The sequence below is a fragment of the Erythrolamprus reginae genome, chromosome 1, assembly GCF_031021105.1.
Source record: "Erythrolamprus reginae isolate rEryReg1 chromosome 1, rEryReg1.hap1, whole genome shotgun sequence".
Classification (NCBI taxonomy): domain Eukaryota; kingdom Metazoa; phylum Chordata; class Lepidosauria; order Squamata; family Dipsadidae; genus Erythrolamprus; species Erythrolamprus reginae.
In genome coordinates this window covers 112,284,536-112,309,239 of record NC_091950.1, presented here as the reverse complement: position 1 = coordinate 112,309,239, position 24,704 = coordinate 112,284,536, and the positions used below count along the sequence as shown (strand labels likewise).

The window sequence follows — 24,704 nt, the reverse complement described above, 5'->3', positions numbered from 1 at the left end:
GGAAGAAAATACACACGGGGAAAAACTGCTCCTTTGCTTAGTTTTCTATTCAGCAACTACTGCAATAAAAATGAACCATGTATTTTCAGCATAGTGTCATTTTATATAGTTTGGGCTCATTAATTACATATTATTTCTTTTTTTCTTTCACAGTTCCTTGTAGATCAGTATTGGAAACAGAAGCTTAATGAGAAATGCTAGCACTAAGAAATTCACACGGTACTAAGGAGTAGTAATTTATTTTCACATCAAACCCCATAGAATCTATTTTGATTATTCAATTTCATTATGTAATAGAGTTCCTATTTATTTTATTTGTAACCTGTCAAGCACAGAAAATAATGTAAAGATTAGGTGAGAAAACTTTATTTTATTTATATATCTTGCCCAATTAGTTACTTAATTGGACGCTTTCAAAATAGGCTAATTTCCTGGTCATCTGTAGAGACAAATGCTTGCCATCTCAATCTGTCTATAATAATTATTATCTCTTCCAAGTGTATTCCTGCAATCATGAAACTGTTCATTCATTTTATTGTTTCTTCCTTTTCCATGTCTACCTTTCACAGCCATACAGAATTACAGGAAATACTCCCCTTCCTCTATTAATTCAATGTTAACAGGATTAAATTGCTTTCTTGGGATATTTTTTTGTCTCTGATTTTTTTTTGTTCTCAGAGAAGAACCGTTGTACATACCTGAACGGTCTTCTCGATGCACTGGAAGGAGAGTCCAACATGGGGTAATTACCAATCCTATTGGTAGAGACTGAGTTAATTTAAATATTTAAATGCGAGGTAGTCACCGCCCCTTAGCAGCCCCCAATACCTCAGTTTTAAAAACGAAGACAGTATAGAGGTAACACAATTTATTGAATTCCAACCATATAACAATTAACATAGAAACCTCGCAACCCAAATACTCCGGCGACCTGGCAACTACGCCGGGTGGGTTTGGACTCTCCTTCCAGTGCATCGAGAAGACCGTTCAGGTATGTACAACGGTTCTTCTCCACTGCACTGGGAAGGAGAGTCCAACATGGGATATACCAAAGTTCACATCCCTTGGGAGGGAAAAGGCTGTGCCACGGTCGACGGAGAGGAACAAACCCTCTGCAACACACGCCTCCCAAAGGAAGCTTCAGCCGAAGCAACCGAGTCAAGTTTATAATGACGAATGAAGGTTGTAGGTGAAGCCCAAGTCGCTGCCCTACAGATGTCATCGATAGAAGCTTGGGTATGCCATGCTGCAGACGCCGCCGCACTTCTGGTGGAATGCGCAGTTATGCCAGTCGGAGGCGACTGAGACCTAGCTTTGTACGCTTCCGCAATACAATCCCTAAGCCAGCGACTAATGGATTTGGATGATACCCCAAGTCCCATAGATCTTTGTGCAAATGAAACAAACATTCTGTCAGTTTTCCGAAATAGAGCAGTCCTTCTGATATAAATCTTTAAGGCCCTCCTAACATCCACCTTGTGCCACCTTAACTCCAAAGGATGTTGGCCATGTGTACAAAAGTCAGGAAGGACCAATTCCTGCGATCTGTGGAATCCAGAGTTGACCTTGGGAACAAAGGCCGGGTCCAGTCTCAACACCACTCTATCTGAGTGGAACACACACAAATCCTCACGAGTAGACAGGGCTGACAATTCGGACACTCGGCGCGCCGAAGTAATTGCCACAAGAAATGCCGTCTTAAAGGTGAGCAGTCGAAGTGGAATAGATCTTAACGGCTCAAAGGGAGGTGCAGTGAGAGCCTTCAGCACGAGAGACAAATCCCAAGTAGGGAACCTATGTAACTGAGGTGAGTGAGAGTTGACCGCTCCTTTAATAAAGTCTCGCACCCAAGGGTGTTGTGCTAGTGAACGAGATTGAGGCACGTGCACAATGGTCGCGAGAGCCGCTAATTGTCTTCTCAAAGTATTTGGTGCCAGACCTCTATCCACTCCTGCTTGCAGGAACTGTAACACCAGAATAACTGAGGCTTGCTGCGGATTAGCACGCTGTGTTAAACAAAATTTACAAAATGCCGCCCAGGTAGCTTGATAGATTCGCACCGTAGACGGACGACGAGCAGCTTGCATAGTAGATACAACATTGTCCGGGATACATTGGTTTACCAATCTCAGCCTCTCAAGTGCCAGGCGGTCAGCTGGAACCATTGAGGGTTCGGATGACATACTGACCCCTGGCTCAACGCTATCTCGCAATCTGGAATCCTCCACGGAGGAGACACAGAAAAGGCTGTTAGATCTGCAAACCAAGGGCGTCTCGGCCAATGGGGAGCCATAAGTATCAGCTCCGCTCTCTCCTGCACCATCTTGTCCACTGTTCGTTGAATAAGGCATGTTGGTGGAAATGCGTAAAGTAGACCTTTGGGCCATGGAGACAGAAGAGCGTTGACCCCTTCCGCTCCTGGCGTTGTGAACCTGGAATAGAACCTGGGCAATTGGGCGTTTTCCGGAGTTGCAAAAAGATCCACCGATGGAACTCCGAAGCGGCGGGCTATGTCGTTGAAAAGAACCGGGGCGAGTCGCCATTCTGATGGATCCAGGGTCGCCCTGCTCAACCAGTCCGCTTGCACGTTGCTGGTTCCCGCAATGTGCTCCGCCCGCAATGAAGACAGATGAAGCTCGGCCCAATCGAAGAGAGCCGTAGTCTCGAGCATGAGCCGCTGTGACTTCGTGCCCCCTTGATGATTGAGGTGGGCCCTGGTCGCTACGTTGTCTGTTAGGACCAGGATATCTCTGCCTTGAACCCAGCAAGCAAAGGCTCGAAGTGCCAGGAACACAGCCCTGAGCTCCAGGAAATTGATGTTGATAGGGGTTAGGTCGTCCTGAGACCATAGGCCCTGGGCCATATGAGGACCCATGTGAGCCCCCCAACCCGACAGACTCGCATCTGTGGTCAGGACCAAACTCTCGTGGCTGTGGAGAGGGGAACCCCGGAATAATGCTGGGGACAACCACCATTTCAGTGAATGTTTGACGTAAGCGGGAAGCCTCACCTTCCGTTGAGAATGGCTCACCTTGCCCTTTTGGTACGGCAATAGGAACCATTGGAGGCTCCTGATGTGGTGTCGAGCCCATGGTACGATCCCTATGGATGAGACGAGAGTTCCAAGTACCCGGGACAACAGGGCCAGCGATACCTGATGTTGACGACACAGATTGCTGACCAGTCGCCGTATGTTGAGGATCCTCTCCGGAGTCAAGGATACCGTATCCTGAACAGTATCTATAATCGACCCCAGATGTTGGATGCTTGTGGAAGGAACAAGATGGCTCTTTTCCTCGTTGATGGTATAGCCATGTCGCTCCAGGACGGTTCGTGTAAGAGTCAAATCCTGTTGCGCTTGGGGCAGTGACTTGGACATGACGATGATGTCGTCCAAGTATGCCATCACCCGTACAGACTGGGCCCTGATATGCGCCGTCAAAATGTCCATCAGCTTTGTAAATGACCGAGGTGCCGAGGACAGGCCGAAGGGCATCGCCCTGTACTGGTAGTGTGTACCGTGCAGGCAAAACCTGAGAAAACGACGATGGGCCGGCCAAACGGGAACGTGTAGGTACGCATCCTTCAGGTCTATCGACGTCAGAAGGTCTTGATGACGAATAGAGGAGAGAATCGATTGGAGAGAGTGCATTCGGAATCTCCGATACCGGATGAAGGCATTCAGGGACTTTAGATTTAAGATCATCCTGAAGCCTCCGGACGCCTTTGGCACGAGAAAAACCATGGAATAGAACCCCGTGCCTTTGGCATGCTCGGGCACTCTCTCTATCGCCTTGATGTCCAAAAGATGGTCTATCTCCTGCTGCAAATGATGCCTTTTCAACGGATCTCGTGTTGATGGGCATTGGACAAATCGTTGCGGTGGGGGCTGAAGAAACTCCAGACGCAACCCTTGAGAAATTGTGGCTAGCGCCCATTTGTCGGTGGAGATACTTCTCCAGGAGACACTGAAAAGTTGTAGCCTGCCTCCTATGGGCGCTAACAGATGCAAGTCACTTGGAGTTGCGCTTGAAGCCCCTTTGGTTTCCCCTGAAGGGTCGCCTCGCTTGTTGATATCCCCTCGGACGGTCCTGAAAGGCCGCCCGGTCACTTCGAAATCCTGATTGACCATACTGGGCTTGTTGGAAAGGCCTAGTCTGACCCCCCGAGGAGGAAGAGTCCCAACGAAATGGCTGGCAACGAGTATAGGGGGTAGCGCGACGCTCCTGTCGCCTGTATGCTCTGGGAAGGGACTTCCGTTTGTCCTTGTCCTCAATGAGGACCGGATCCAAGGCTTCCCCAAACAGTTTCTCTCCTTGGTATGGAGAGGAAGCCAGGTTCCATTTGGACTTAAGGTCAGCTGGCCAGTTCCTTAGCCAAAGGAGTCTCCTGGAAGCCAGTGAAGTTGCCATTCCTCGCGCCGAAAACTTTGCTGCATTGAGGGTAGCATCTGCAGAGAATTCCGCCGCAGCCAATAACTTGCTGATGTCCTGGCGTAAACGGCCATCCTCTGGGCCTAAACGGGCCTGCACCTCTTGCAGCCAGATTATGGAGGCCCGAGTGAAAAAGGAAGCAGCCGTGGCTGCCCTAAACCCCCAACTGGCCATTTGATGCGACTTGCGCAATAAAATCTCCGCCTTTCTGTCCTCTGGCTTTAAGCTATCGCCAGTTTCAGATGGGACCAAAGCCTTTGAAATAAGAGTCATTACAGGCTGGTCAATGGGCGGAAACTCCAACAGCTTCTCCATCTCCTCATCCAGAGTATAGAATTTCCTCTCCATGACCGAAGGTCCTTGGGCCGCTGCTGGAGTCTGCCAGGGGCGCTTGATGCTTTGAAGAAAAATATCCGAGGATGGCACATGGTCAGTCTCGGGCTGAGGCTCCTTGAAGAGTACAGTAGACGGTTTAGGTTCCTCAGTAGAATCGGTAGTCTTAGTAGAACATGGCAAGTTAGCTGTTTGCTTTGCCTTATGGAGTAGAACCTTGAAATAAGAGGCCTTAAAAAGACCAGCCACCACCGGGTGTTCAGGAGTGGCCTCGTCATCTGAGAAATCATAGTCTTTCTCAGTCTCCTCAAACTGGGAAGGCTCTTCAACCCAGGACCCCATACCCGAGAGGGGCGGTACTGACCAAGGATTTCTTGTTGGGCAAGGATGACGTGTGTTCTGGACTTTTGCTGCCATCCCCTGGGAATATGCATCAGTGACAAGCTCCTGCAACGCTGGTGACATCTGTTGCCATGTGTCAGGGTGCACTCTAAGCCCAGCTGCAGTGGGTGTGAAGGTTGCTGAAGGCACACTTTTCATAGAATGAGGTGCTGAAGGAGGCCTGGCTTGACTAAGGCCTGAGGCAGATTGACCAGCTGCAGGCAGAAATGGCCCCTGCCTCTCTGGGGACCAATCCCTTTCTGACAGGGTGTCAGTTGGTCTCAACCCAGGATAAGGAGCTAGTGGATCCCTGGCCTGGAACACAACCTGCGCAGGGAGAGGCGAGGCAATTCTTGGTGTTAAAATGGCTGCCTCCAGCCTCTGCTCCAATGCTTTAATTCGCCTCTCTGCCTCTTTGAGAGAGGAAGAAGAGGCCTGCGCCTTGGATTTTTCTTTGGGCTTTGACTTGCCCTTATCTTTGGACACCAAGGTGGGAGAGGATGCCTTTTCAGTTATTTTCTCCTCCATTATTACTCACAAGTACAGTTGTTAACAATAGATCTGCCAATCCACGCTGTTCGGAACGAGAGCTAACAGCCAAAATGGAGATTTTAGGCTCCTTAGGGAATGACCCTGTGTAAGCCCAACGTTGGTCGCGCCCACAAAGTGGGCGGAGAGCAACACTTTCCCGCTTCAAAATGGCGGGCGCTGTTAATAGGCATCCAATTTGGCGGGCGCGGTGCGGCAACTGCCCAAAATGGCGGGCGCGGCCATTAGCGCTCCCCGCAAACCCTTGCCGCTTGTCTTCTTCCCGGGGACCTGTCTCCCCACCTGGAAGGATCCTGCCGAGCCCGCCCAACATCCCTTCTGCCGTTCCAGCGGCTTATAGGGGCTTTCTGACAGCAAAAAGACCGGCGGCGGCTACGGCGGCGGCGGCGGCGCGGCTTTTCTTCTCAGCGCCGAACAGCTGAGAGGCGCTGGCGCGAAGCCAGGTAATCTTCTTCAAGGGGAAAGCGATCCCCGAGCCTCCCAGTGAGGGGGGCGGACCCCCTCACCTTCGGCTCTCAGCCGGGTATGGCCTCTGAGGCCAGTGACCCAAGGCTGAGTTGCTCCCCGCTCAGGATATGCCCGCTGAGGGAAGGGATCCCCGAGGAGAGAAACGGTGGGGGAAATGCCCACGGAGGGCAGAAACCCCTTTCGAAGAAGTCCTCTTCATTCTGAAACGAGAAGGGAACAAAGGAAAAAAATTAAACAAATCAATTTATTATTAAACATTATTAAACATTAAAACTTCAACAGAAGCAACACTAAAAACAGTCTCTACACTTAGACTGAGTTTTTAAAAACTGAGGTATTGGGGGCTGCTAAGGGGCGGTGACTACCTCGCATTTAAATATTTAAATTAACTCAGTCTCTACCAATAGGATTGGTAATTACCCCATGTTGGACTCTCCTTCCCAGTGCAGTGGAGAATGTCCTATTCTTGTTGATCTTGTCTGAGTTTATTATAAATGGGAGATTTTGTAATATCCTTCCCCTGAAGTGCAGCGGGAATGAAGATTTTATTGTATCCTTCTCTTGCCACACCCACCAAGCCATGCCCACAGAACTAGTATTTTTTTTTAATCCTACCACTGGTGTGGTGCCATGAAAAGCCTCCCCTCCCTCTGTTAATCCAATGTTAAAAGGATTGAGTTTATTTTTAATTTTATTGGATTTATATGCCACCCCACTCCGAGGACTCTACTTGAATTGTCTACTTGGGATTTTCTTTTTGGTCTGATTTATTTTAATTTTATAACTTTACAATTTTAATCCTAAATTAATTTAAATATTCAAATAGTAATTTATAAACTGCTTTATTTGCTGAGAGTATACTGTACATCACCTACAGCCCTTTCTTCAGGAAATATGTGATTTAGAAATAGGAAATATAAATAGATAAACATTACACTGACCTTTTTAATATTTAACGTTACCCCCCAAATTTCCACTTTCCACTTTAACTTTGAGAATAAATCTTTCAGTTCTTCTTTACTTTCCCTTAAAAAAATGATGTTATTTCATTTATTCTATTTTATTTGTTTAGCAAATTTGTATGGCCTTCCAACTCACACTCCTATGGATAGTTCATAGTGATTTTGGGAGACTTCAAGTTTGATTACAGTTTTCTTATGCCCCCTACTTTACCAATATATTATATCTGATATATAAGTAAAGAGATATGGGGACAATACAGAGTCTTATCTCACTTCCTTTCTTATTTTGAATTATTTAATTTCTCCAGATTCAATTCAGGAAATAGTTTCTTACCATTATTGAAGTTCCCCAGAAAAATAACCAACCATTGCCATTCCCATTACCTTAATATATTCCATTCTCTGCCAGGATCTGAAAATTCAAAAGTCTGTTCACAATTTACAGAGTAAAGATCTAGCTCCTTATATTCTTTTGCTATCTCTGCTATCCATCTTATATTAGTTATCTGACAATGTGTCTCTTCATCATCATATAATCTAGTTGGGTGTTGAGAATGGTGATGTTGCTTAGTTGGATTAAACCTGCAAGCAACACCTGCTTAGTAGTCATTTTATTCTCCATATATAATTCATTTTTCTTGTAACACCATAATATTTCCTTGAAAGATAAATTAGTGCAATAGTTTAGTAATTTACACTTTCTTTCACCTCACTTCTGCTTTTCTGCATTTAAAAAACTAGAAATGTCTTGTTTTCACAAGGACTACGTACAACTTTTGTTCAAATGTTATAGTATAAAGCTTTACTACACCTTGTTCTTTGCACCAGGCACTTTCTAGCATTAAAGCACACATAGGCTCCAAGGTAGTATATATTTTGAACATTAGTGGGTTCTAAAACCCATTGTTGATGTTTTCCGTGCACACACAAAACTTCTGCACATGCACAGAAGCATCCCAGGTGCGTGGGCAGAGCCTCCCACTGCCACCACTACTGATTCACAGAACCAGGCTAAACTAGGAGCAACCCACCGCTGATTTTGAAAATATTTATTTATTTGTTTCTTTTTTTATTATTATTATTTTTTGTCACATACGTATTGTGACAAAATACGTATTAGTAGACAAAGATATAATATTTATATACACTATGTTCTGTCTGGGTCACTCCAGAAGCCAATACCAACCCAAAAAGAGAATCCAGACACACTGGTAAAAGGCAAAGGCAGTTTTATAAAATTCAAGAAAAACACAGGTAACAGAAAATGTCCTTACAAACAGGAAAATGCTGTATCTTCAGATATATCCACGAAGGCAAAAGTCCATGCAGCAATACAGAATTCTTGCTGCCAAGCCGAGGCTGTAGATAGCAGACCTACACTTCCCACGGGTCTTCCAAAGCTGCTGGGTCACAAGCCAGGAACAGAGACTCCGAGAAACAAGACAGGATAACGCAACTCCAAACTGATAACACTCCACATGGCTTCAAGGGCTTGCCTGCCTTTTAAACCCTGCTAAGGAGGACCACACCCAAGCCCACCTGTTCCTAATTCAGTGCTGGTAATACTTCTTTAATTGCTCCTTTCTTTGATCTGACCGTCTCTGTCGCATGTCAATGACAGCTTGAGCTTCATCACCTAATGACTCCAAACTACTGGCTGGGGAGAGCCCCCCCCCCTCCGGGGCTCTCATGCTGTTCTCCTTCATCCCATTCCTGATTTTCCTCTCCCCCATCCGACTGTTCAGCCCCCTCCTCTTCGCTGTCATCCTCCTCCGGGCATGGAGCCAGCAGAGACACAGCCGGTCCCTGAGCAGCCTCAGGCTGAACCACAACACACTAGATCTGTTTTAAATAAATAAACAGATCTAGTGCGATGAATTCATATGTGAATTCCAAGTGGACTATAGGTAATCTGTAGTTAGATCACATATTTTCTAGTTGCTTCATTCTCTTGAAAGTTTTGCTAATTTAGTCAAACACAGCTAAAGGGGGGGGGGGGGAACACCATTACATCAAAAAGCACTTCTTTTATATCACCAGGAATATCAAATATTTGTGTTCACCTAATATAACTCTGCATGTCATATGGGCCCATATATTTCATGGTTCACATATACTAAAGATTAGATCTTGACTACCAATCTAAATGGATAGTACTTACATCTTTTGAGTTGCATTCTGATGTGCTTTTATCAGTATCCACTCTTTTTGAAGAAACTTGAGGAATCTCTTTGCCTGTAGGAATTCTTTGCTGGAAGATAAACAACAGATATGTCAACATCTTTCCTGATTACAGTTGAAAACAATTATTTCCTGGAAATTGGAATTCTGTTATAGTGCATTGCATTAAAATATTCAATAGTACATATTTTTTAATGTCTAGGGATTGCTCTTGAGATATAGAAGTGGAATGACATTTTCTCCACTGAGATCTTCTTATCCCATTCTTGTATGGAATTGTACAAATTACAGGAAATGCATTAGGAAGGAGAAACCCTGCACATAGAGAACGGATAAATAAATAGAGGGAGACCAGGATATATCTATTTCGAGCTTTTTAGTTCTTGTCAGCTAGCAGTACCTTCATAGGATTCAAACCTGCATTAAAGGTTCTAATCACTAGGCCACAGATTCTACTCAATAGGGTCTCCTTCTATTTCTTTACAAATTTGAAAATGTGATTTGGTGTCTGGATGGCCCCTGGAGTGGGGTTCAAAAACTGTTTAAAAAGTTAGAGTCTTCCTCTCACTACCTATCTCAACTTACATTAGCTTATTTATTTATTGATTGATTTGTTGAACAAGTGTAGAATAGTAGTTTGTATAAGCATAACATAAGTAGAAAGTAATGATAAAAGAAGACAATAGGACAGTAGATCAGGGACAGTAGGCACAATGGTGCGCTTATGCACGCCCCTTACAAACCTCTTAGAAAAGGGGAGAGGTCAACTGTAGACAATCTAAGGTTAAAGATTTTGGGGTTTGGGAAAGAAACCACAGAGTCAAGTAGTGCATTCTGCTTCCGTGTTTCAAAGGCTAAGAGAAAGATAGTCCAGAACTAAATGTCCTCTGTACATCTGTATTCTAGAAGTCATAAACTATAACATTGTATATATTAATGTGTTTCTACCTTACAGGCTAAGTACTTTTCCCCCCCACTGGAGTCTTCAACTGTTTGGGTCCTGTGTGTAAATTGGGAGCAAATGACTCAGTTTCTAAATTTCCTCCACTTTGGCCATACTGAGACTCCCTTTTTTGTCTCTCTGTGTGTTGTTGGAATCCCAGTTATCATGGCTCTGAATTGGCGAATTCGTCTGCAACTGCTCATCCATCCACCTCTCTCTTCGTGCCAGGAAATCGAGCATCAATTGCTCTTCTTTCTGTGGAGAATATGTTTACTGAAAACAAAGCAGTTTTCAAGTTCAATCCATCACTTGGGGAAGAAAGGCAGAATTCTTCTCAATTTCATCTTATTGAAGCATGAACAAAGAAACTGCTACTGTAATTCCTATCCTGAATCTTAAGGGGAAAAAACCAACTCACAAAGGTTCTGTCTTTCATGGCTGAGAGACATGAAATGGTGGACTATGGCAGACATTAGGGACTGAATTGCCCGGGATGTGCCAGTAAAAGGAAGGAAACTTTCTGTATGTATAGGAAGAAAACCTAAGAGTTTATTTCTACAGCAGGCCAGGGAAGACAACTGTCATCCAATAGAGGAGAGCCAACCTCTCCCTCCTTCCCTCCTCTGATTGTTTCTTAGATAGCATTTCTTCTCCTTGTCTTCTAAGCTCAGTACCTCACCCATATATTCCATACATCATTCAATTACATACCATCATCATATAACCTAGCTGGGTGGTGAGAATCGTGATGTTACTTAGATGGATTAAACATCTGCAAGCAAACAACCAAGTACTCTACAGAACCATTATCTTTAAAAAATGCTAGTAATTCATTTTCATCCTATTATTATTATTATTATTATTATTATTATTATTATTATTATTATTTATTGGATTTGTATGCCGCCCCTCTCTGCAGACTCGGGGCGGCTAACAACAATGAGAAAAACAGCATGTAACAATCCAATACTAAAACAACTAAAACCCCTTATTATAAAACCAAACATACACACAAACGTACCATGCATAAATTGTAATGGCCTAGGGGGAAGAAATATCTCAACTCCACCATGCCTGGCGGTATAAATGAGTCTTGAGTAGTTTACAATGTTGACCAGCCCATGGAGGGGGGGCGCTGTGGGGGTAGCAAAAATGGAGCTCCACCCCAGACAACCAATTTGCACTGGAAGATGTTGAAAGAAAATGCAGGGTGTCCTGCATAAGCCACACCCACAGTGTGGTAATAAAAAATTTGGTAGCCCTCTACTGTACCAGCCTCATATTAATATCTTTTCTAGCACTTGCTGAATCAATTCAGTCGATAAGGGCAAATTGAACTGAATTAAGCATTTCTAACAAATTTCAATAGTCTTTCATTTTAGCGTTGAAACATATGATGATGGCAATGATGAACCCATTCACAAATGGGAAGAAATACCAAGTGTTCCTCAGACAACTATTTGTCTGAAATAGTATAAGGTTTCCTGCCTGAGCAGGACTTTGAAGTAGAAGACCTCCTATGTCCCTTCCAATTCTGTTGTTCTGTGTTTATAGAATGTGGCAAATGTCTTTCACAGAATAAGGATAAGTGGGTAGACAGACAGATTTCAATAAATTTGAAAATAATTTCTTGATCCTAGATGACTGTGAAAAATAAGTTAGCAAAAGTTTGAGTCAAACTCTGGTTTCAACAAAGCATGTTAAATCACTTTTGTTCCAGCTGACAGATGTAATAGAAAAAAAGATGATAACTAAAGACTGTAGAGCGAGGAGTTAATGTTAAGAGCCTCCTGCATTATGAAGTACTGGCATAAAATGTGAAGAGAGTTGATAAAAGGTAGTTATTTTCTTGGTAGATAATGCAGCACCTGAAAATCCCACCCAATTAAAATTAAATGTTAAAAATAACAACTAATCTCAGAAATCCTCTCTTCTCATTATGAAACAATGCAAAGCTAATTAAAATGACGCTAAGAAAAAAGATGAATACAGAGTCAGATAAATTATTTAAAAATGCTGTAGGTTAAAATGTTCTTGGTACTTAATTCTTCTTATTGCATTATAACTCTTCTGGTACAGGAATATTGACATTCAAAAGGTCGTTTACTCGAAAGGATAAGAAACAGTTTGATTTTAAAATATTAGTTTCACATCTTTTAAAACAGGATTTACTTTTCTATATAATTTGGATTATGTAGAGATTATGAGATCTAATTGGAAGGATCTGACCTAAAGTTCCAAAATGGTTGGATTTAACAAAGATCCCTATGAAATATTATAATTCTAAAAGTGGAATGAGATTAGAAAAAGAGAACTCCTCTGCCATTATGTGTTACAAGAAAACTACACCTGTTTTTGTTTTTTCCTAGAAAAATTGGAAGAAATTTCCAAGCAAACCTAGAACATTAGGGAACCATCCACATTTAATAGAATTCAGTGAAGAAACTATTACATTTTTTGAAACTAATATTCTTTATAAAAATAAATGTATTAAGAAATTGGAGTTAACAAAAAGGCTGAATGATCAAGAAGAATCTGACTTTTACACTATCTGGAATAAAGTTTATACATGGATAGACAAAAATAAAATTAAAATTAAGGTTACGAAAATTGCATGAATATATCAAAATGTTATTGAAATTTTTTTCTTTCTTGTTGTTGGTTTTTCTTCTTTATTAACTTAACCCTATGTTTATTAGAATATGTAAAAAAAAATTCTTCTTTTCACTTAGAATACTATGTTGACTTAAAAACTTAAGAATTTATCCTTTTTTATGTATTAAAAATTGACTTCAAGAAAAGAGGGGTAATTGTAATTGTAATGTGTTTAAATGTTTGTGAGTTTGTATGTCCTTTTATGAAAAAATTAATAAAGTATATTTAAAAAAAGAAAAAAGAAATTGGAGTTAAAAGTAAGAACATGTGTAATAATGTTGCCACTAGCATCACCATAAAAGGCTTTTTGTTTCAAGGTCAATTACAATATTTTACTAGCTAGTATTATATATCTGGTCTCAACAAGCAGACTAAAAACCCAATAAAAATTGCTTAATATTCTATAGATAATACATTTGGTAATATTTTTTGCAAAACTAACTGAATAAAAAAGATCCCAAGAAGAAAGGAAAAACATAAAAAAGATTACAGAATTTAAAACACTTATGTGGAATCATACAAAGTCATTACGATGTATTTACAAATCCTTACTCAGATATGACAGAACAAATCACCTCATGGATGCAAAACTTTGGGAAGAATTATTGGCAAAATAACTTTGAGGATTAAAATTTAAACAATGGTACAATTTGAGGAAGAATAAATGACATATAATTCTGTTGATCATTGCTATAATGGACAAATTTAATTTAATCTTGACTTCTATGCTGCCCAATCCCATGCGACTCAGGGCAGCGTACAACAATAAATAATAAAACACCTTGATAAAAAAGTCAAATATTATATAATAAAAACAATAAAACTCCATGATAAAACCCAAGCAAAATATCTAATCAAACACACATGCATACTAGTTAATCACAGTTCAACCATGACTAGATGTTAACATTCACGGCCCCCAGGCCTGCTGGCAGAGCCAGGTCTTCATGACTTTTGGAAGGGCAGTGGGGTAGAAGCAGTGCAGACATCAGGGGGTAGTTGGTTCCATAGGGCTGGGGCAGCCACAGAGAAGGTCCTTGCCTGCGGCCCGCCAACCTGCATTGCTTGGTCAACAGGACCCGGAGGAGGCCAATCCTGTGTTACTGAATTGGTCTCTGGGTAGTAAGTGGCAGTAGATGGTCCTGCAGATAGTCTGGTCCTAAGCCATGTAGGGCTTTATAGGTAATAACCAACACCTTGAATTGTGACTGGAGACTAATTGGCAGCCAGTGCAGTGTGCAGAGCATTGGTATTATATGGGTGTACTTAGGTGCACCCATGACAGCTCGCCCGGCTCCATTCTGGACTATCTGCTGTCTCCAAACACTCTTCAAAGGTAGCCTCAAGTGGAGTACATTGCAATAATACGACAAAAAATGCTGGGGATGCTATAAGAAAGAAGGAACATTTCGTCATATGTGATGGTCGTGCAAAAAGACTGAGAAGTATTGGAAATAATACTAAACATGAAAATAGCATTTGAATTAAAGCCACAAATATTTCTATTACGTATGAAGTTGACTCAGCCTTCCATCCTTCCGAGATGGGTAAAATGAGGACCCGGATTGTGGGGGCAATATGCTGGCTCTGTTAAAAAGTGCTATTGCTAACATGTTGTAAGCTGCCCTGAGTCTAAGGAGAAGGGCGGCATAAAAATCGAATAGATAGATAGATAGATAGATAGATAGATAGATAGATAGATAGATACCGTGTTTCCCCGAAAGTAAGACAGCGTCTTACTTTCTTTTTATCCCCAAAAGCCCCACTATGTCTTACTTTCGGGGTATGTCTTATATTGTCCCAGGCACCGGGGCCGGCTCGTTTTCGGCCCGACCCCCGGCCGCCATTCCCGCTCCCCGATCTCGCTGACCGCTCCGGAGATTGCCATCCAATCCGCAAAATGGAGAAGAGTCCTCCACTGCACAGGAAATGTGAGGGAGAAGGATTTATTTCCCTCCGTTCTAGTTTTTCTCTGTGGTTCTTCCGCAGATCTTAAACGTCACCTCCGATTGGTTCCTCCCCTCCCACCTCCTAAAGGCCCTGGAGAAAATCGCGGCCTCCTCTGGCCCGAATTCTCCGCCCCTCCCTTTTTCCCCAGCCAGTACTGAGTTGCAGTCCTGAGGCAAAAGAGGGCTCAGCTCGCTCGCTCCCTCCTTCGGATCGTAAAAGAAGCCGCGGCGGGAAGAGCATGAGGCACCGTAAGGTTAACGCGACGTCGCGAGCTGTAAACCGTCCTCTCCCAGCCCTTAAAGGACTCCTCTCCCCACAGTCCCGTTGCTTTTCAACCCGCCACAGAGGGAGCCCTGACTCCCTCTTCCGAGCGCCTCGAAGCTCCCGCTCGTGCCACAGCCAGAACCGCGCCGCTTCGGCCAGGGCTGCCGCCTCGCCCGCCGGGTGGCCCAAGCTCTGGGCGCAGCGCGCCACCGCCAGCTGGCACCAGGCTGCGTAAGGGAGACTCTCCTGGGCGGCGGCTTGCAGCGAAGGCGCTCGTCCCAGCAACCTCGGAGCCGGTCGGCCTCGCTGGCCGCTTGCAGCCGAGCCTCGGCAGGACTCGGTTGCTGGGACGAGCGCCTTCGCTGCAAGCCGCCGCTGTGGCGTGGAGCGGCCGGCGAGCGGCAGCGGTCCATTTTCAGGCTGCCCAGGATCTCCGCCTCGGGGAGGTCTTCGGCATCGCTCAGCGAGCCCGTGGACATGGCCTCGGGACAGCGGGGGCAGGGAAAGGAAGTCGTCCCGCCGCCCAGGGACCCCCGCTAAGCCTTCTGCGCCTGACTCGGCGAGGCGAGAGGGAAGAAGGAGAAGCGCAAGTGGATGCGGAGTGCCCGGGAGGCATTTATCTGCCCGGGAGGCATTTATCCGTCCTTTGCTTTGACGGCGCTGGTCCGAAGCAAGCTGAGCGGGCGGTGGCTTGCAGCGAAGGCGCTCGTCCCAGCCGCCCGCTCGGCTCGCTTCGGACCAGCGCCGTCAAAGCGAAGGATGGATAAATGCCTCCCGGGCGCTCCGCATCCACTTGCGCTTCTCCTTCTTCCCTCTCGCCTCGCTGAGTCAGGCGCAGAAGGCTTAGCGGGGGTCCCCGGGCGGCGGGACGACTCCCTTTCCCTGCCCCCGCCATCCCGAGGCCATGTCCACGGGCTCGCTGAGCAATGCCGAAGACCTCCTCGAGGCGGAGATCCTGGGCAGCCTGAAAATGGACCACTGCCACTCGCCGGCCGCTCCACGCCACAGCCCCGCACAAGGCTCGGCCGGCGAGCGGGGCTCCCCGGGCAAAGGCCGGGGTGCGGCAGCGGGCAAGGCGCGTAAGAAAACCCCGGGCAAGAAGAGCCCTCCGGGAACGGCTCCCCCCCGGCAATACCCCCGTATTTCCCCGAAAGTAAGACATTTGTCTTACTTTCGGGGTACGGCTTATATTAGCCAACCCCCCTGAAACCCCCGATACATCTTACAATCGGGGGTGTCTTACTATCGGAGAAACACGGTAGATAGATAGATAAGTAACCCCCCACCCCTCAAAAAAGAAAGAAAATGGAAGGCATCGCAAATACTGACTGTTTTAAAAAGCAATCTGGGAAAACATTGGGAAAAAGAAACCTTTTTATCAGTACAAAAGTCGGAATATAATATATGGAAATGGAAAAATGGACTATATACATTCACAGCAGAAATGAGCAGGGAAGGTTCTCTTATATATAACATATTACACAAGCAGAGCAAACTAAGAGAGCATACGACTTTTGAAAAAAGTATTTAAGTTCTTTAATGCTAACTAAAACAAATCAAAAAGAAATAAAACTAGCCCCATATATCCAAAGCAAAGTATAAATATATTTAAGAGGCAAAACAAGGGGACTATAAGAATTCTTTTTTCCATATTTTTCCTTTTTTTGTTGGTTTGTCTTTTGTTTGGCCTCTTTTTTTTTAACAAATAATCATATTTTTTCTTCTACCTGCAGTCTAGAATATGTATCATTTTCTATTTTCTTTATTTTTCTCTTTTCATTTGATGTTTGTTTACCTAGTAAATAAAACCAAACTATTCCCCACACACGAATGTTCCTTCTTAAAAAAACAAAACACCATTGTGAATCAGGAAATGCCCTCAACCCCCAGGTAATAGTAGTTATTTCTTTGGAAAACTACTCAGATTCCAGATACCTACACTATAGTGAGTTATGAGTAAGGGAAAATCTAAGATTAATACAATACAACTGATTGCTACATATTGAAATAAAAATAAAATTAATGAACTTACTGATATTTTCTAGTAAAATTATTATTATTATTATTATTATTATTATTATTATTATTATTATTAATTAGATTTATATGCCGCCCCTCTCCGAAGACTCTATTATATCTATTATTGATAGGCCACATACATAACCTCTTAGGAAAGGCTTCACATGGCCACTCATGAGAGACTAGAAAAAAATTAGGCAGAAACATTGGAATAATAATTAATAAAATTAAAGATCACTTTAATCTGAGGACAAACTGGTTGAAGCTGCAATCTGTCAAGGAGAGGATTTTGTTGGAAGAAAAATCAAGCTCCTGTTCCAAGCTAGGAATAAAATGGAGGCTGATTGGAAAGAAAGTTGGTTTATTGATGAGCAGAACTACCATCGGCATGTAATTCTGGGACAGCTTACCAAAATGGAGTTGACAGTGGGTGAGTTTTATATCTTTTGGATCTCTATGGATTCATGTAGTGGTCATGGCTGGCTCTACAGGCAAAAGGAAAAAATGCAAATTCAGGTGTTTATCTGAGTTAATTCTGTCAACTTTTGGCTTGTTGCTTGAGGTTTCTGTCTGACCCAGTTTATTTGAATGGATTACCAAATCTGCATTTCTAAAAACTGGCCTCCTCAGTTTCGGCTTGGGGCAGGTAGACTGGAACTGGTTTCTGCCTCCCTTAAGATTTTTTCCCCATTTCTCTTTTAGGGGAATATTCTATCCTGCCTTTTTAATATTCCCCATGTGAGAAATACATTTAATTTCTGACTAGTGAGTCTATTTCTCACATCCAAAATCTTGCATTCTCTAGGACAGTGCATGGTTGCTGACTTTCTACAGTTTTATTCTCTATACTCTGCCCTGTATAAATGAAAACTGGTTCAAATGATCTTTCCCCCTTAAACAAATTTAAAACATACTATCACATTTAAATAATAATAAAATAAGATTGAACTGGCATTAATGGAAGGATAAAAAACAGTTTTGTGGAACCACACAGAAGTTGGCTCATGAGTTTTATAAATTATAGAGTGACAGGTGAAATCTTCTCATGCTTGACTGAATATCAAGTTTTAAATTTGCAGTCAATTTAATTTACACAGATGAAGCTAAACTCCATTTGTGCTTGCCAGTACAAAATGAAAACATATATAAAAAAACATGTTGAAAACAGAAAGCCAGCCAAGGTCATTATTTCTCCCTAAAATGCTTTCCAAATTTACTGCTGGAGTAAATAATGCACATTCCCGTTCCATTGCATGGTTTCCAATTTTTAACAGATTCTATTTATTTCTCCTTCCTTGGGAAACTGCTTAGTATTTTCTTTGCATTATTGTAATCTTCTTGGTCTTTCATTATCTGTGCCTTGTCCAATGCTGCCATATCTCTATGTAGGATACTGTTAGTGATAGATGGGTTTTTTAAAAAAAATATTGGTGTGTTATTTCTTTACCAAAACTAAATTTTAGCTTCTTAGAATACTTCTGACACAGAACTCTGATAGTAATGCTTTGCATTTTAAAGAACTCATTCAAAGTGGTAAGCAAGAAATAATCCCACATCCATGATTCAAAGGAGGAAAACAAATTAAAAATGTGGTTTTAGCAACATGCTCCAACTACTTTTGAGTGAAAATTAGCTTAAAGCTTTCAGGCTTAGTTAGATATTAGGTTTGTGCATGCCTTGACAATTATTCATTTTGTATGCCATGCAAGTTCATTTGCCCTTCTGGTATTAGCATAAGCTCACCCTTTTTTCCCTCAGTCTTCTACCTGAATCTGAAATAAGGATGACACTGTTTTAAGAAACCCATTAAATAAAGTTATACTGTATATCTCTTTAAGCAATGACACTTGAGGGGAAACAAAAAGCTTTAAGAAAGTAGGGCTACTTTAATGAATACGGGCTCTTCTGTGCCCACATTGGGCCCAATGCATTTATTCTGAATAATTTTCAAAATGTGTATTACCTTATCCGTCTGTCCATTGGGAGGGCTAAGTCTGGCTGGCTTCCCCAGTCTGTTTGAACAAGATTAGTACCCTCCTTGATTTCCAAAAATTTGGTTTTTCCTGCTCTATTCTTAAGTCAAACTAATATCAAACATATTCTGTACAAATTCTCAATTGCATAGTGGCTGACTTTGTATTACCAGAGGAAATAATTCTTTTGTATGGTCTTTCATGGGAAGAAAACTGTAAATGGAATATATGTGCAATTTAGTGAGTGTATGAATACCTCATTCTCGAACTGCGTTTGTCTGTTGTGAAGATGTTCAAGGCAGGAGTGGGTTCTAACTTACCTTGCTAATGATTCACTTACATGTGCATGCGCGTATGCGCAGTGGCAAATTTTTTAAAAAAGTTAAAAGTTGAAAACAAGATGGCGATTCGTGTGTAGTACTGGAAATGCAGCTTTTGTGCCTGCACAGAAGGAAAAAAACCCTGGAAAAATGGTAGTACTCAGTGATGAGAGCATATGTGACTGTGAGCAGTGACTCCCTGTCCAAGTAAGCCCTACTTGGGTTTTAAATTGTATTTTTATAATTGCATTTTTATTGTTGTGCCTTTTTAACATTGTACGCCACCCTGAGTCCACTTGGAGAAAGGCGGCCTATAAATTTAAATAAATAAAATAAAAAATAAAATAAAATAAAAATATATAAAATAAAATAAAATAAAATAATAAAATAAAATAAAATAGCCATGCAAAACCAACGTCAGTATTGTGCCTGGTTTATATGTATGGATGTTTCATACATAAAAGGTAAAGGTTTCCCCTGTCCATTCATTTCTGATTCCAGGGAATAGGGCTCATCTCTGTTTCTTAGCTAAGCGATCAGACATTTTCTGTGACCAACATAACTATTTGCTGAGGTAGACAGATTGCTGTTATATTTTCACTGAAGTGGTATCTATTTATCTACTCACACTTGCATGCTTTTAAACTGCTAGGTGGGCAGGAGTTGAGAAAGGTAATGGGAGATCATCTCATTATGTGATACTTGGGTATTTAACATTGGCTGTCAGCTTGCCAGCTGACATGCACAGTGTCTTTAACTGCTGTGCCATCTTTGTTTCATACATAAGAACAATAAAAATCTTTGAGTTGGCATATCAAAGAGGAAAAAATATCAATTCTGAAGGATTTAATGCAAAGGTTTTTTTAGTAGTACCCTCTACTTCAATTATTTTTTTCCTTGAATATCAGAATTGTTTTTTTAAAAAATATATGCTTTTCAATTTTCAATATATGGAAATGATAATCTATGCAACTGTGGAAGAAGAAGCATAATGGAATGTTTCTTGCAATAATAAAGGTCCTTTTTGCACTGAATCCAACTTAATCTTAATTAACAATTCTGCTGTCAATTCCCTTCTTCTGTCAGAGAGAATCACCATTTTTTGGAGTGAGTTGTGAAGTAACAAACTCAATTTAGTTCTTTCTTTCTTACCATGGTCTGAGGTCACCAACAGAATAAAACTTCCCAGCAACGTGGAAAATGAATATTGATGTTTTCAACAAAGGGTTTTATTGTACAAGAGCAATTGTCAGCCACGTATAAGAGGATGAACAGAAAATAGCATTCTTCCTGACAGTGGCCAGAGCAGATCCTCTTGATGTTTATAATATATTCACTTTCATAGATGAAGGAATAAATAACTTTAAAGCCATAATGCAGGAATTTTAGGCGCATGGCATGCAATGAAAAATATAACATATGAAGGAGTCATATCAAAGCTGCAGATCAAAGCTACAAAAGGAAAACCGAGATAGTTGAAGAGTTATGACAGGTCTGAAATTAATTTTTTTTTAATGATGAAATCTTTCATTAAAAATAAAGTTGTTCTAGGCATAAGAATCAAGACTGCAGGATTCTGACTTTGCAATGCAATCTAGTACCTAAAAAACTCAATTGATATATGTCAAGCAGCAGAAGCTATTCACTCACAACTTAAACGCATACTCTAGTATTAGCTATCATTCATAATAATTCAGTGTAAAGCTAATGAAGGGGCAATAAAGATTTTTGCTGAATGGATAGTATAACAAAAGATTTCCATATATTGTCCATTGTCTAATACTGGCTTACTATTTCCTTTAGTGCACAAACATTATTTTCCAACATTTTCTGAAAATAGTTCACGTTTTTCAGAAACTCAACAACTCTCACTGAAAATTAAGCCAGTCCACTCAATAAACCTTCCAGATCTTCAGGAAAGAAATTCTTTGAGCTGAAAAATACTTCTGAATTTATTAACATCCATTTCTTTGACAAAAAAAATTACAGAGACCTATGGGGATTCTGCTCTGTCCTACTCACAAGTTTTGATGTGGTTAAAGGCCTTTAAGGAGGGTCTGGAAGAGTTTCATGATGAACAATGCTCTGGGCGGCCATCAACCAGCAAAAACAACAGCAATGTGACTCGTGTTCGACAATTGTTGGACTCTGACCGTCGATTGAGTATCAAGATGGTTGCCAATGAACTGAACTTGTCATGTTTCGCATTGTTACTGAAGATTTAGCGATGCGGAAAGTGTGTGACCAGCTCGTGCCTAAGGTTTGTCAGACGACCAAAAGACCAACCGAATGGAAATTTCAAGTAAACTTTTGCAATGTATAGAAATTGAACCTGATTATTTGGACAATGTCATCACTGGTAATAAAACCTGGGTTTTTGAATATGACCCAGAAACAAAACGCCAAAGCTCTGAGTGGCACACTGGCCAGTCCCCCAAGCCCAAAAAGGCAAGAATGACCAAATCAAAAGCGAAAACAATGCTCACTGTCTTTTTCGACAGGACAGTTAACACTGTCTACTACGTGGATGTGTTGGAAACACTCTGAAAAAGGGTCATCAGGATGAGAAAAGACATCTCCACTCCCTGGCAACCCCATCACGACAACACGCCTTGCCACAACACGCTATGAGTCCGTGAGTTCCTGGCCAAACACTAGGTGCCGACACTGCCCCCCCCTTATAGTCCTGACATCACCCCAGCAGACTTCTTTTTGTTCCCTCAGATTAAGGCAGCCCTGAAAAGAACCCGTTTTTTACTCATAGAAGAGATCCAATCAGCTATGACGAAGACCTTGCAAGAGGTCCCAGAAGACGCCTTCCAGGACGCGTACCAGTCATGGCAGAGTCACTGGAAAAAATGTGTTGAGGCCCAAGAATTGTGTTTGTGTATTTGTATGCCACCCCGAGTCTACGGAGAGGGGCGGCATACAAATCTAATAAATAAATAAATGTCATGTGATGCCATCTTGATGACATGAGTTTGTCACTCCTGCTATAGAAAATCTATACATATTTGGAAAAAGAACAGTAGATTAAGGTCATAGAGGAAGATCTCTTATATAGAACAGACTGTTTTTACAAACAATGGTGTAGAACATATAAAATACATGTTTTCCTCTGTTAGTCAGTTTGCTCCAAGTCTTAAGTTCTTCCATGATGCACTAATTTAAATTTCTTATACCTGTGAAAAATGCTTATCAGCCAAACAGACCATAGAATAGCATCTGTTTTGCCAGTTGGAGATGAAGTGCTCTAGGTATTTTTTCAGATGTTTTTAAAATTTTGGCAAGTCTCTAAACACTGTTTTGGCACTGTCCTCTCCTCAGCCATTATTGTCAGTGCTTTGTATCCCTAACCCTTTGTATACAAATACACAAGTTCAGTTGAACACTGATCCTTTTTAAACATCTGGCTTTTTAAATTAATCCCACACCTTTATTTTTCTAAATTGATTTGTGATCCTTGATTCTACCAAATTAGAGTGGGATTAAATAAAGCTTTGTATTTCAAGTAAAATATGCTTCCCTCAGTTAAAACCAGACATTTACTTAATGATGAAAACTACCAGTAAATGCCTGGCTAAGATCTTCTCTTTCACACAACTTCGCCAGGTTTCAGCATGCTTCAGCTTATAATAATAATAATAATAATAATAATAATAATAATAATAATAATAACAACAACAACAACAACAACAACAACAGCAGCAACAACAACAACAACGATAATAATTTATTAGATTTGTATGCCGCCCCTTTCCGAGGATTCATGTTTATCTTTCAGACATATTGATCAGTGAATAATCTAATGTGCATCACTGCTCATCTTTGGGAGATCACTACTTTTGCTATGTCTTTAACATTCTACAAAAGCTGAGCCATCTTTGTCAATTGGCCACATGCCTATAATAGAAATTTCGGTAGGCATGCAAATATTGCCAGAACCCACCTATCATTTCTCCACCTGATCTACAAAGGATTAGAGAAACCAGCATCCACCCTCAAATCCTCTAATCACTGAAGCCATACATTCCCTGTCCTTGCTTAGTCATATTCATTATGACAGGCAGAAAAGAGAACAATGTGGCTGTAAAAAATCTTGAAGTCATATGAAAAGGCACCATGATGCTTCAGTGTCACCACAGCTGAGGGAAAATAAAAGGGCTATGTTGCTGGGACGATGAGTAAGTGTTTAACACAAGTCCGACAAAAAGTTTAAAAAGTTTGCTTAGCTGAGTGAAAATGATAACATGGGGAAAATAAAGGAGAGGGATTGGTGCCAAAATTCTTTAAAACCTGTAAGATTTTGCAATCTGTATGAAAACAGTTAACAGTTTCCATTTGAGGCCGCTCTATGGGATTTTAAATTAGTAGCAGCAATAAGACTGAATGTTAACAGTGGCAGCTCCAGTGATGAAAGAGCCAAAAGAGACCACCTTGTTAGTTACTGATATAGCTGGAAGATAAATAATTGATTGATAGTGTTCTGTCTGGGTCCCCCCAAACGCCAACACCAACTAAAAAGAGTATCCAGACACACTGGTAAAAAGCAAAGGCAGTTTATATATTTGAAAGCAAACACAGGTAGCAAAAACTGTTCTTACAGACAGGAACGTTATGAAGCTTCACAAAGGTTTCACGACGGCCAGGCAATAAAACAGGATTCTTGCTGGCAAAACCAACACTGGAGGTAATAAAACCCACGCCTCGCCCAAGTCTTCAGCCTTCGAAGCCACAAGCCAGGATCAGAGACGCCAAGAATCGAAGCAAGGTCACAGGACTCCCAATTGATAACTCTCCACAATACAGTAAAGGCGGGCCTGCCTTTTCAACCCTGCTGAGGAGAACCACACCCAAACCCAGCTGTTACCAATTCAGGGATGGAAATACCTTGCTAATTGGCCCCTTCTTTGGGCTGCCCATCTCTGCCTCATATCTATGATAGCCTTGGGCGTCTTCATCTAATGAATCCAGGCTACTCGCTGGGGAGAGCCCCTCCCGGGGGGGGGGGTCTCAGGCTGCTCTCCCTCCTCCTCTTCCTCTTCTGCCTGGTCCTCCCCCTCCTGTTCATCGTCCTCCCCCTCTGAGCATGGATCCGGCAGAGTTCCAGCCGTTCCCTGAGGAGCCTCAGGCTGAATCACAACATATAGAAGGCAACATTTTTGCTGCTGCAGAAGGCAACGTTTTTGTTCTTGTTGTTTTGCCACCCTAGAAGTTTCCATAGAGCAGGCAGCACTTGTCCTGGAAGGAGAATAAAAATACCAGTGCCAGCT

General features: G+C 42.1%; 1 protein-coding gene across 2 annotated transcripts in view; it reads right to left on the bottom strand.

The window, feature by feature from the left end:
* LUZP2 (leucine zipper protein 2) overlaps window positions 1–24,704 on the bottom strand; it is a 477,893-nt gene that overhangs the window by 24,519 nt on the left and 428,670 nt on the right. For both annotated transcript variants that reach the window (XM_070735253.1, XM_070735244.1), the window contains exon 10: window positions 9,288–9,377. In XM_070735253.1, the coding sequence (XP_070591354.1) occupies window positions 9,288–9,377 (90 nt within the window). The remainder of the gene's footprint in view (window positions 1–9,287; window positions 9,378–24,704) is intronic.